Source organism: Ovis canadensis, chromosome 11 (assembly GCF_042477335.2).
Source record: "Ovis canadensis isolate MfBH-ARS-UI-01 breed Bighorn chromosome 11, ARS-UI_OviCan_v2, whole genome shotgun sequence".
NCBI lineage: Eukaryota > Metazoa > Chordata > Mammalia > Artiodactyla > Bovidae > Ovis > Ovis canadensis.
The window spans coordinates 20,668,519-20,681,825 of NC_091255.1; the positions used below are offsets into that span (position 1 = coordinate 20,668,519).

At 40.9% G+C, this 13,307-nt stretch overlaps 1 protein-coding gene across 30 annotated transcripts in view; it reads right to left on the minus strand.

Annotated features, from left to right (window-relative positions):
- The window catches only part of BCAS3 (BCAS3 microtubule associated cell migration factor), a 608,745-nt gene that overhangs the window by 581,493 nt on the left and 13,945 nt on the right, over nucleotides 1–13,307 (minus strand). For all 30 annotated transcript variants that reach the window (XM_069602698.1, XM_069602701.1, XM_069602691.1 and 27 more), the window contains exons 3-4: nucleotides 9,849–9,903; nucleotides 1,697–1,772 (exon numbers count right to left, since the gene is read on the minus strand). In XM_069602698.1, coding sequence (XP_069458799.1) covers nucleotides 1,697–1,772; nucleotides 9,849–9,903 — 131 coding nt within the window. The remainder of the gene's footprint in view (nucleotides 1–1,696; nucleotides 1,773–9,848; nucleotides 9,904–13,307) is intronic.

Consider the following 13,307-nt stretch of genomic DNA (forward strand, 5'->3'; position numbering starts at 1 on the left):
AAAAATCAATTACTTTTAACATTCTGCATATGCTTTATTATTTTTTGCTATTGTCTAATATTTTCAAGACCATGACCACATTTCCTTTCTTATTAAATGAAGAAAGTCCTCTAAGACATTGACATCCACAAAGCAAATACACTTGCAGAAGAGAAAAGAGTCTGAATTCATGAGGAAATGGTGACAGGAAACAAAAGATGACAAACAAGTAAACAGTTCTTAATGAAGAATAGAAAAGAAGAATATACTAGTGACAAGGAAATTTTAAATATAAAAAGCTTTCAGAGAGAAATACTGTAGGAAAAGGTTATGTATCATAAATAAACACCTCTACAAACAAATGTGTTATTCTGCTCAGTACGGCATAACAAGTTGCCATTGAGGAAGTGACAGCCTCCCGCGTTCTGGACAGTAGTTTTTAAAGGAAAATGCAGAACCTTAAACGTCCCAGAGGAGACAAAGACTCAAGAGTAAGGTACCCATCAATGTCCAACTAGGAAATGAAAACAACTCACTGTATTCGTAATTCGGAACTTAATACAGACAACTGGTCCCACAGATGGTGGCCCACTGAATTAGCAACAGCAGGAAGCCAATACCACCCCTAAGCTAGGAAGACAGGGAGGAAAGCAGGGTCCTGGGGTCGCCCCGCAGAAAGGCGAGCGGGGCTGCCCAGGGGAGGAGAGAAGCACGGAGGAAATGCAGCTGCCGAAAGAGAGGGAGAGGGAATAATACTCTCCCTTGCTCCCATCCTCCCTTCCGATCTCCTACCAGCGCCTCCCAAACTCAGCCAGAAGACAACAGACAAGGACCAGCCCTTTGCAGGAAGGAGCAATGACATGGAAGGAAGGTGTCTGAGAACAAACAGGCCTTGGACTGGCATAAATTCTGCTCAGGAATATAATGTATTTTTAAGAATAATTTCCCTTTTATTTACTTATTTGGCTACACCAAGCCTGGGCTTCCCTCATGGCTCAGTCGGTAAAAAATCTGCCTGTAACGCAGGAGGCCCGGGTTCAACTCCTGGGTCAGGAAGATCCCCTGGAGAAGGAAATGGTAACCCACTCTGGTATTCTTGCCTGGAGAATTCCATGGACAGAAGAGCCTGGTGAACTACAGTCCATGGGGTCGCAAGAGTCGGACACGGCTTAGCAAATAAACCAAACTACCACCACCACCAAGCCTTGCCTGCAGCATGCAGGATCTTCTGCTGTGACATTCAAACTCTGAGTTGCACCCTGCAGTATCTAGTTCACCAACCAGGGATTGAATTCGAGCCCCCTGCACTGGGAGCACAGAGTCTTAGCCACTGGACCACCAGCGAAGTCCAGAAAAATATTTGAAAGTCTAAGAAGGTCAACACTAATTTTTACTGTGCTGTTATAAATCCCATACAACTGACCAAACTTGAATTAGAAAAACTTTTTTTCTAAGAAATTGTTATCTTACTTGGACTTAAAGTTTAAGGCTAGGCACTACATGTACAGTGACTCTAAGACTTGTACAATATTAATTCTAATCAAGTTTCTAAAAAAAAAAAAAAGTTTCTATAGTTGAAAATAAATGTTTTTTGAAAACTTAAAAAGTCATTTTAAGAGAAAGTAACCTGACAAAAGGTAAGGGTTCTCTTTTTGGAATCAGGTCAACCTCAAACATTTAATTCACATGCCCCACCCCCCAAAAGTTAAAAGCATACCATTTAAATCTGCATTTTCAAATCTGACCCAGACTATTTTCTCCTTTTCTTCTGTTAGAGGTGTTCCACTGTAAGCCTGTATAGTAAACAGAAATATTTGAATGAAAATGTTTTATAGCATGAATACTACTGATGTTCAAAACAAAGAGTAACTGAACCCCTCCAACCTCACCAATGCTACATCTTGAGAAATGGCACATTTTGTAATATTTTTATTTTCAAAGAAAGCTATCCAGGAGTCTGATAATCTTGGTCAGAAAACGGCTTTTAGCCTACGAACTGCAGAAACCTAAAATACAATGATGAGAGTCTACTGCAGTGTCACTATAATTCAGACACTCAAAAAACTAATCTCCTTTACTGGTCAACAAATAAAGCTGAAGAAATAAACCAAACCACCACACACATTGATTTAGTTTCCAAGTGTTTAGGATCAAGCAATTATACTCTACCTAAAACTGTCAAGATCATTACTTTCTGCTAATCACCAGTTCCAGGTGGGGGGTGCTGGCCAGAGTTGGGGATGGAAAAACCATTACTTTTTCAGTCTCTTATCTGGCCTCTAGCCCCAACCTATAAGCTTTCTTGCAAGGGTCACAAAGATAAGCATAAACTGCTGTGAAGTCACTGGGAAGAGTATCAACAGTATCCACCAGCATTCTTTTTACAGTGAACCACTTTTAAAGTTTTTATTGAATTTGTTACAATACTGTTTCTGTTTTATCTTTTGGGTTTTTGGTTGTGAGGTATGTGCGATCTTAGCTCCCTGACCAGGGACTGAACCTGCGCTGCCTGTGCTGGAAGGTGAAGTCCTAACCACTGGAGTGCCAGGGAAGTCTCCCGTCAGTATTCAAAGGGAGTCATCTCTCCACAAAGCAAATGCTTTTATTTAAAAGTATCTAGATTTTCTAGGTTGTATATACTTGCAAGCACTGAGGATGTATACAGAAAACTGCAACATTTTCAGTTATAAAGTGATATTCAGTTCACAGAAGTTATTTAATATAAACTGTATCAAAAGCTTACAAAAACTACTATCCAATATATAATGCATTATATATGACTTGCTTTAAATTTCCATGTCACTTTACAGCCTTTTTCTGTACTATACAGTGTTAAGGGTCAGTAAAGATATTACTAAAAGACAGGATCATTTTAATAGTAGGTTTATTAAACAAAAAGAAAATGTTATCTTACACATTCATGTGATTTCAATTGTCTTTGTTTAAAAAAAAAAACCTGAGATATGTATAGTACAACTAATTCCTTTGGAGAAAAGGAAAATCTATACTAGAACTAACTGATTCATCCACTTTATCTTCAACCGTCTCATCCTCATCTTCTTCCTCTTCTTCCTCTGTCTTGCTCTCTTATCCTTAAAAACTCTTGAAAATTCCCTGGGTATCCAGTGGTTGAGAAACCATCTTCCAATGCAGGAGAGGCAGGTTCAATCCCTGGTTGGGAAACTAAGATCTCACATGCTGCAGGAGCAACTAAGCCTCAGTGCAGCCAAAAATAAAAAATCTTTAGAAAAAACAGAACAAAACTTTCCCTATTAAAAATAAAGTTCTCACCTGGGAATAATTTTATATTATTAAACATAGCACTGAGAGTTCTCATATACCAGTCAACCAATTTCACCTACTATTAACTATCTAATCTAACCAAATCTTACCTTACCATGGTACCTCTGTCAAAACCAGTGACTAACACGGGTGCTTTACTACTAACTAAGCCCCAGTCGTTACTGGGATCTCAGCAGTTTTTCCACTAATGTCCTTTCTCTGCTCCAGGATTCAACCTAGGGTACCACATTGCATTTAGGATGACCCCTTTTTCCCTATGTCAGGCTCTCCATTAACCTGGTAAAGCAATAATACATTTTCAAATCTTCTTCCATTTAGCATAAGGCTGCTTGTGTGTGTGTGTGTGTGCACTAAGTCACTTCAGTTTCATTGCAACCCTATGAACTGCAGCCCACCAGACTCCTCTGTCCATGGGATTCTCTAGGCAAGAATACTGGAGTCGGTTGCCATTTCCTCCTCCAGGGAATCTTCCTGAACCAGGGACTGAACCCACCTCTCCTGCACTGCAGGCAAATTCGTTACTGCTGCGCCATCGGGGAACCCTTAAGGCAGCTTATCACCTCCTTAATCAACATTCTCCCAATTCCTCTGCAACATTTACACAAAGCTCTCCTTTGACTTCTGGCCAACATGCAGCATGAAACAAGGTTAAAAGAGGCTTTTCAGTGGATTGGGATTCTTAAGACTTCTTCTCTTTCCCCTTCGGGGAGAAACAACTTTCACAAGGCTTGCAATACTTTTGCTACATCTTCAGGTTTTCATCTCTCCTCAGTAGACATACTGCTCTCTACTAAGCATTTTTGAGAAAATTCTATGAAGTTGACCAAAGCATATTGTGTGCCTTCCTGCAGGTTGGCATCTAGAAGGCATGTGACATCATGTCATTTTGCCTCCCAGCTTTCGATGATATCCTTTATTCATGTTTGAGTCGTTTATTGTCGGTGAAGCACAGACTCACCAGGTGCTGATTCAGATTTTTTTTAATATGTACACACTGCTCTATCTATTTGGCTGCACTGGGTCTTCGCTGCTGCACGCAGGCTTTCTCTAGTTGTGGACGGTGGAGCTACACTCCAGTTGCAGTAGGCAGGCTTCTCGCGGCGGTGGCTTCTCTTGCTGCGGAGCACAGGCTCTAGGCACCCGGGCTTCAATAGTTGCGGCCCAGGGACTCATTAGTTGTGGCTGGAGGCCCCTAGAGAGTGCAAGCTTCAGCAGCTATGAACAGGCTCAGTTGCTCCACTGCATGTGGGATCTTCCCAGACCAGGGATCAAACTGGTGTCCCCTGAATTGGTAGGCAGTTCCTACCCACTATGCCACCAGGGAAGGCCCCCATTCAGGTTTACTGGAGGTCAGTGTACTGGCACATAATTTCTCCCCCAGCACTGATTTTTAGCCCTCCTTCAATCAAGATCCAACAGCACTGCTCTCTTATTTAGACTTGATGGTTTTATCCCATTACTGATACAGGACTTGTTATTTCTCCTTTTATTCCTTATCTGGTTTCTAAAACATATGCACATTAAGAAGCACAGAGTTATTACTGAATAAAAAAACACAGCAACAGTCACTGTAGGTATGTTTTTTCTTCACTGGAGAGAAAATAACTTCCATTGCATGCTCTCTGTCAAAAGTATTACTTTTAATTATAGCAAATTATTATACAGAGACCACATATAATTTGCTTGACTATTACTGACATTTGGGCAGGCTATAATTTTATTTAGATTGATTTGGCTGCCCTGGGTCTTCGTTGCAGCATGTGGGATCTGGTCCCCTGACCAGGGATCTAACCCTGGCCCCCTACATTGGGAGCACGGAGTCTTAGCCACTGGACCACCAGGGAAGTCCTGTGGCTACAATTTTTCACACTGAAAAACGTCAAAACTTCTCACTGAAAAGTTCTCGGCTGTAACTTTTTTTTTCTGAGAATTTTTTAGTTAAGTTTTCCTAAGTACAATTATTAAATCAAAGGGCACAGCTTAGAGCTTCTAACAGCCATCAATGACATCTGTTAAACACAGCAGGAATTCACACTATTTGTGACAGCTGAAGAAGCTGATATAAGTCTGACAACACATTTTCTCCCTCTTAGGGGTATTTGGAAACCCAGAGAATAATTTTTAGGTTCCATGAATTCAGTGATTCCCAGGATAAAGCAGGAGTTGGAACATAACCTCAACAAAGATGTATCATTTTCCATGTGGCTGAATGCAAAATGGCAGATTCTGGATTTGTTGTTGTTCAGTCGCTAAGTTGCGTCTGACTCTGCGACTCCATGAACTGCAGCAAGGCAGGCTTCTCTGTCCATCACTATCTCCCGGAGTTTCCTCAGACTCATATCCATTGAGTCAGTGATGCTATTCAACCATCTCATCCCCTGTTGTCCCATTCTCCTCTTGCCCTCAATTTTTCCGAGCATCAGGGTCTTTTCCAATGAGTCACCTCTTTGCATTAGATGGCCAAAGTATTGGAACTTCAGCATCAGTCCTTCCAATGAATATTTAGGACTGATTTCCTTTAAATTAACTGGTTTGATCTCCTTGCAATCCAAGGGACTCTGAAGAGTCTTCTCCAGCACCATAGTTCAAATACATCAATTCTTCGGCACTCAGTCTTCTTTATGGTCCAACTCTCACATCCATACATGACTACTAGAAAAACCATAGCTTTGACTAAACAGAACTTGGTCCACAAAATGATGTCTCCAGCTGTATAGGTTTGACATAGCTATTCTTCCAGAGTAAGCATCGTTTAATTTTGTGGCTGCAGTCACTGTCTGTAGTGATTTTGGAGCCTAAGAAAATGAAATCTGACACTTTTTCCACATATCCCCCACTTATTTGCCATGAAGTGATGGAACTGGATGCCATGATCTTCGTTTTTTGAATGTTGAGTTTTAAGCCAGCTTTTTCACTCTCCTTTTTCACCTTCATCAAGAGGCTCCTTAGTTCCGCTTCATTTTCTGCCATTAAAGTGGTATCATCTGCGTATCTGAGGTTGTTGATATTTCTCCCGGCAATCTTGATTCACCTTGTGATTCATCCAGTCCAGCATTTCACATGATGTACTCTGAATATAAGTTAAATAAGCAGGGTGACAATATACAGCCTTGACGTACTCCTTTCCCAATCTGGAACCAGTCTGTTGTTCCATGTCTACTTCTAACTGTTGCTTCTTGTCCTTGCATGCAGGTTTCTCAGGAGACAGGTAAGGTAGTCTAACATTTCCATCTCTTTAAGAATATTACACAACTTGTTGTGATCCACACAGTCAAAGCTTTAAAATAGTTAATGATGCAGAAGTAGTTTTTTTTTTGGAATTCCATTTCTTTTTCTATAATCCTGTAGATGTTGGCAATTTGATCTCTTGTTCCTCTGCCTTTTCTAAATCCAGCTTGTATATCTGGAAGTTCTTAGCTCACGTACTGTTGAAGCCTAACTTGAAGCATTTTCAGCATTTCCTTGCTAGCCTGTGAAATGAGTGCAGTTGTGGGGTAACTTGAACATTATTTGGCATTGCTTTTCTTTGGGACTGGAATGAAAACTATGGCCACTGCTGAGTTTTGCAAATTTGCTGGCATAATGAATGCATCACTTTGACAGCATCATCTTTTAAGATCTAAAATAGCTCAGCTAGAATTCCATCACCTCCACTAGCTTTGTCTGTAGTAAGACTTTCTAAGGCTCACTTGATTTCACACTCCAGGATGTCTGGCTCTAGGTGAGTGACCACATCATCATGGTTAACTCAATCCTTAAGAGCTCTTTGGTACAGTTTTTCTGTGTATCTCTGCCACCTTTGCTTAACATCTTCTGCTTCTGTTAGGTCCTTGACATTTTCGTCCCTTATTGGGCCTATCTTTGTATGAAATTTTACCTTAGTAACTCCAATTTTCTTAAAGAGATCTCTAGTCTTTCCCATTCTTTTCTGGATTAAATGTGGAAAAAAGGGACCATGGGTCATCAAATCTGGTCTACCACCTGTGTTCACTGGAGAAGGAAATCTCACCCCACTCCAGTATTCTTGCCTGGAAAATCCCAAGCCTGGTAGGCTACAGTCCATGAGGTGTCAAAAAGTAGGACACGACTTGTGACTGAACAACCTGTGTTCATAAATCAAGCTCTATTTTAATACAGCCATACCTTTTCTTTCATGTAAAATGCAGTGCTGAGCAGTTGTAGCAAAGACTATATGAGCTGCAAAACTTCTCTGGCCCTTTAAAGAAAGGGTCTGCCTGACTACTGCACAAGACCAAGAAGCTTTTTTTAATTTGGCTGCTCCAGGTCTTAGTTGTGGCACATGGGATCTTTAGGTGAAGAATATAAACTTAGTTGCAGCATGTGGGATCTAGTTCCCTGACCAGGCATAGAACCCAGGCCCCCTGCATGGGAACCATGGAGTCTTAGCCACTGGACCACCAGGGAAGTCTCTAGACTATGAAGCCTTTAGGACAGGCACTGAGCATCCCTTAACACAGCACCCAACCAGTGGCACCTGGTTGAGTAAAATCTGCTGCCTGAATTTTTGCTTTCTTTCCACAGTCACTAGAATAATGACTTACACAATGCAAACTTATTAAATGACTATTCTATTTCTTAGATCCATAACTACATCTTTACTTCCACAGGTACCTAACTCTGATCCCAATCTTCACAGTCAATTGCATAGCTTATCCCCTTCCTGATGTATAATCCTCATAAAAACTAAGTTAATCTTCCACCTTGCACCATTATAACATTCTTGGCTAAAACCCAATCCGTTTTAGCAGCCCCCTATTTTCAATCTATTGCTCAATCCAGTATTCTTGTTTATCTAGAAAACTCTCCAACTAGTCCCTCAAAGCCTCTGATCGCAGTCTCTCTCTTCCAGCTGACAAAAAACTGCTTGCTATGCAGGGTATCCACAAACACAAAAGGTGCCTTTGGAAAATTTTATAAAGGGGCACTCTAACGGGAAGGTAGATTATCAAGATGTTCAAATGCTCCTCCCTTAGAACTAGCCTCATATCAAGACTCAGGGGGTAAGAGAAAGGTACAGTTTGTAGAAGACTAAGTTGGATTTTGGCCCTGATTGCACTCTAAGCCTGGACTATACAAGAGTCTCTACAGCCATAGCAACTTTGCTGCCTACCATACCCAGCTGGGCAGTTTCCTTCACTGTCACATTTGCATTCATTTCAACTGACCCCACTTTCAATGTCCTTTGGAACTTGACTCTTTCACTCTTCCTTTGTTGTGCATTCCCTGAGCAATTAAATATTCAGCCTGTTACTACCAGGTACAGCACTTACTGATATGTTACTACTACCTCTGACTGTTTCAAGCCATTGACTTCCCTACTTACCCAAGTTTCTCAAGAAAAGAAAGCATTTATGTTGCCTTACAGGCCCCAGAGATCTTGCCATCATGACCTATTTTCATCAAAGTTGACTGAATATAATAAAGGAAGACCAAATATGCCTTAATATTTTCCCTTATTTGAAGAACACAATTGATATAATACAATTGAAATCTGGATTTTAGACTTTTCCAGGACCTTCTCCTAAAGCTGGGACACTGGATTTATGAATGCCCTTTTTCATCACTGCAATTACAGATATCATGGCAGTCGGAACACTGACGGCACCAGAGAAAACCAGAACTCTTCCCCTTTAGGAACTCCACTAACCAGCAACTTCTCAAAGATACTGTTTCCAAGAATCACCTGAGATTCTTCCTAGAGACACAAGTTACTGGAGGCCACCTCAATTCCCTTAAGACAAACTCTCCTGGAGATGCGCCTGGAAATTATTATTTTTAACAAGTGCACCAAGTGTTATCTACGTTAATTGAAGTCTGGGTGATGGTGCACTAGAGATGATCCCAGGAGAGTTGCTCTCATTCTTTATTCTCACAGTTACAGAGTGAGCAGTAAAGGGCTTACTCTCTTAGAGTAACAAACCATTGGTCACTCAGTTGTGTCCGACTCTTTGCAACCCCATGGACTGTAGCCCTCCAGCCTCCTCTGTGCACAGAATTCTCCAGACAAGAATACTGAAACAGGTAGCCATTCCCTTCTCTAGGGGATCCTGACCCAGGATCAAACCCAGGTCTCCTGCACTGCAGGCAGGTTCTTTACCGTCTGAGCCACCAGGGAAGCCCTAGAGTAACAAGTGATACAGATCTGCACTCAGTATTTGGTTAATATAATATCTTGTTAACCAAATGCAAAGCACATATTGCTTATTTCACTTTCAACAGGCAACATTTAAGACAAGAGAAAGATTTTGGAAACAGAACCCAAATAGGCAGTCCCAAGCCCCATCTCTCAACTAGTACCCCACCTTGATTCCTCTTAGGAAATCAAGTCCTAAAGAAACATAATTATGACAACATCAGCACAAAACTAAGGCACATCTAATAGTAACAGCAGGAACAGTTCCACACTACCAATGCTCGTGATGCTAAAACATCAAAAGTCTTTCTTAAGTTGATAATACTGGTATCAAACTCAGGGAACAGAATATTTCAGAACTTCCCTGGCCAAGAGTAAGACATGGTATTTCCAAAACCACAGAGATACTTACCTGAGGCACAACATCTTGTAGAAAAGTCACGACACTTTCCATGTAGGACTGCTCCCTGAAAAGGGGGTGAGATGGACAAAATATAACATGACAGCTAAATATAAAACAAGGAAAAGCTCTTTCTACATGCTCTAAGAAAGTTATTCATAATACTTAAAAAAGAAAAAAACAACTTTCATCACCGGGTAATTCTGCTAACTTGCTTTCTTAATTTCTCTGAATATGTTTTTAAATGCAAATGAGCTTTAAATTTCTTTCAAACATTAACTCTTTTTAAAAGTCATGTGTTTGGGGGGTTGTTTTTTTTTTTTTTTTGGCTGTGCAACATGGCATGCAGGATTTCCGTTTCCTGACCAGAGATCAAACCTGTGCCCCCTGCAATGGAAGCAAGGATTCTTAACCACTGGATCATGCAAGTGGTTAAGAATGAAAATGGAAGTCCCTCCATTTTTTTAAATTGAAATAGACCCCAGGTCCATTCCTGGGTTGGGAAGATACCCTGGAGAAGGGAAAGACTACCCATTCCAGTATTCTGGCCTGGAGAATTCCAGAACACTGGGTCACAAACAGTAGCTTCTCTGGTGGCTCACCTGGTGAAGAATCTGCCTGCAATGTGGGAGACCTGGGTTTGATCCCTCGGTTGGGAAGATCGCCTGGAGAAGGGAAAGGCTACCACTCTAGTATTCTGGCCTGGAGAATTCTATGGACTGTATAGTCCATGGGGTTACAAAGAGTCGGACACAACTGAGTGACTTTCACTTCACTTCACTTCATAGTTGAATCACAATATTGTGTAAGTTTCAGGTGTACAGAGCAAAGCGATTCAGTTTTCTATTTTTTCCTAATTCTTTTCCATTATAGGTTATTATAAGGTATTGTACATAGTTCCCTGGGCTATACAGTAAATCCTTATTGTTTACTTTGTGTCTACTAGTGTGTATCTGTTAATCCCATACTCTTAGCTTATCCCTCCCCTTCTCTTTCCACTTTGGTAACCATACGTTTGCTTTATCTGTGAGTCTGTTCATCTGTATTTGTTTTTAAATTCCACATATAAGTGCTATCACAGATTTGTCTTTCTTTGCCTGGCTTACTTCACTCAGTATGATAATCTTTAGGTTCATCAATATTGCTACAAATGGCAATATCTCATTCTTTCTTATGGCCACACAGTCTCTTATTTTGATATACTGGGTTGGCCAAAAAGTTCATTTGTATCTATTGTACCCAATAGATACAACTTTTAACTTGTACGGAAGGAGTGATGAGAGAAGATTTGACTAAAGCAGGATCTTCCTAAGTCAGAGCAGAAGAATGCCCTAGTTAGAGCAAGAAAAACTACTGCTGATGACTCAGTATTCAGTGACCTTCTCTTTAAATTGGTTATGAACCTAATCCTAATCCCTTACCTGTGTACAGCAAAATGAATCTGTTTTGATGCAGGTGCAGGCATTAGGCAGAGAAGGCAGTGGCACCCCACGCCAGTACTCTTGCCTGGAAAATCCCATGGACGGAGGAGACTGGAAGGCTGCAGTCCACAAGGGGCGCTGAGGGTCGGCCACGACTGAGCGACTTCACTTTCACTTTTCACTTTCATGCATTGGAGAAGGAAATGGCAACCCACTCCAGTGTTCTTGCCTGGAGAATCCCAGGGACGGTGGAGCCTGGGGGGCTGCCGTCTATGGGGTCGCACAGAGTCGGACATGACTGAAGCGACTTAGCAGCAGTAGCAGCAGCAGCAGGCATTAGGAGTTATTAAGAAATCCTCACAGAACTCGACATAGGTAAGGCATGAGAAAATATCAAAATGCATAAAAGTGAAGAACTATTAAGGACACTGCATGCGTGTGTGCGTGCACTGTCATGTCCAACTCTTTGCAACCCCATGGACTGTAGCCACCAGGCTCCTCTGTTCACAGGATTTCTGCAGGCAAGAATACTTTAGTGGGTTGCCATTCCCTCCTCTAGGGGATCTTCCCAACCCAGGGATTGAACCCACATCTCCTGTGTCTCCTGTATTGGCAGGCAGATTCTTTACCACTAAGCCACCTAGAAGCCCATATTAAAGATCCTGAAGATATTTCAAATGTGAAATATATGGGTATCAGCAAATGGAGAAAAAAACATTACTCAAAACACCAAATCAACTTCATTTTAGAGAAATGTGAAAAATTACATTTAGAGGAAACAATGTGAGTTATTCTAAATCCTATTTTTTTTAACGGTAATATGCTTAGATACCTATAAAAACTGATTAGGCCTTCCTCTCCAACCTCATTTTTCTCCCCCTCTCCTTACTTAGCCTGCTTCAGTCACATGCAACTTCAATTTCTAGACCACACCAAGCTCTTCTTTGAATCAAAACCTTTACATCAGCTTTTGTTCTCCATGGATTCCTTCTCAAACTCTTCCCTGTCTTTCAGATCTCCAGCCTTAGTGTTACTTCCTCAGAGAGGCCCTCCCTGACAGCCTTAAATCACACTCTCCGATGTCACTCTCCATCAGAGCACACTGGGCACTGATCACAGCCTGTAATTACTTTATGGACTGTGTCCCCCACTGGAATGTAAACTCTATTACAGAAAGGAATCCCTCTCTCATATTTACCTTTTATCTCCAGAATCCATAAGTCAATATTTAGGCACAGAGTAGATGCTCAAGCATTATTTGTTAAGAGAACACTGAATAAATTAAAGAACTTCAAAAAAACCTCTAAAATTACATGTTGCATAACGAAAGCAATATATGTGGAATACCATATGGTGAGGCAGCATAGAACAGTGCATAAAGAGCACAGACTCTGGACACAAACTGCCTGGGTTTGATCCAGGTTTCCTTTCTTGGCTGTTATCAAGGAAAATTGGTATCTCTCTGCTTTGGTTTCCTCACCTGTAAAATGAACACTGAAATAGCACCTAACTCACAGGTAATAATATGCTTAACCTATTGCCATGGTCCTTAGTTAGTGAAGGAATATACAGCCCTGGGAAACACAAGAGGAAAAGGAAGGAAGTTTAATGGTAAATTATCATAGTATGTATATGTTTCTGTTAACCTACAAAGGGAATCTTTATGTAACATGCTAAACTGTCCAAGGGAAATAATCCAAAATGCTACAATTCCCTTATGAACATTTTTGAAAGACAGAAAACAAACTTCATCTCCTTAGCCAGGTATCCAAGGGTCTTGATTGTCCACCCCAACCTCCTTTAAATAGGTCAACTTCCCTAAGATTTCATTTATGAAAACAGCTTGCCTTTCCCACATTTGCTTACTCCATCCCCTTTGCTGAAAATGTGCCCTTGATTCTAACTGCCCAAATTATATTCTACTTTTAAAGTACGCTATGTTATCCTCTGAACAAAACCTTTTCAGATCTAAAGTACTCCAACTAAATACTTTCCCTAAAATATTCCCTCTAAATTCTCATGCTATTTTGCTGGCATCTTTTTTATTCAT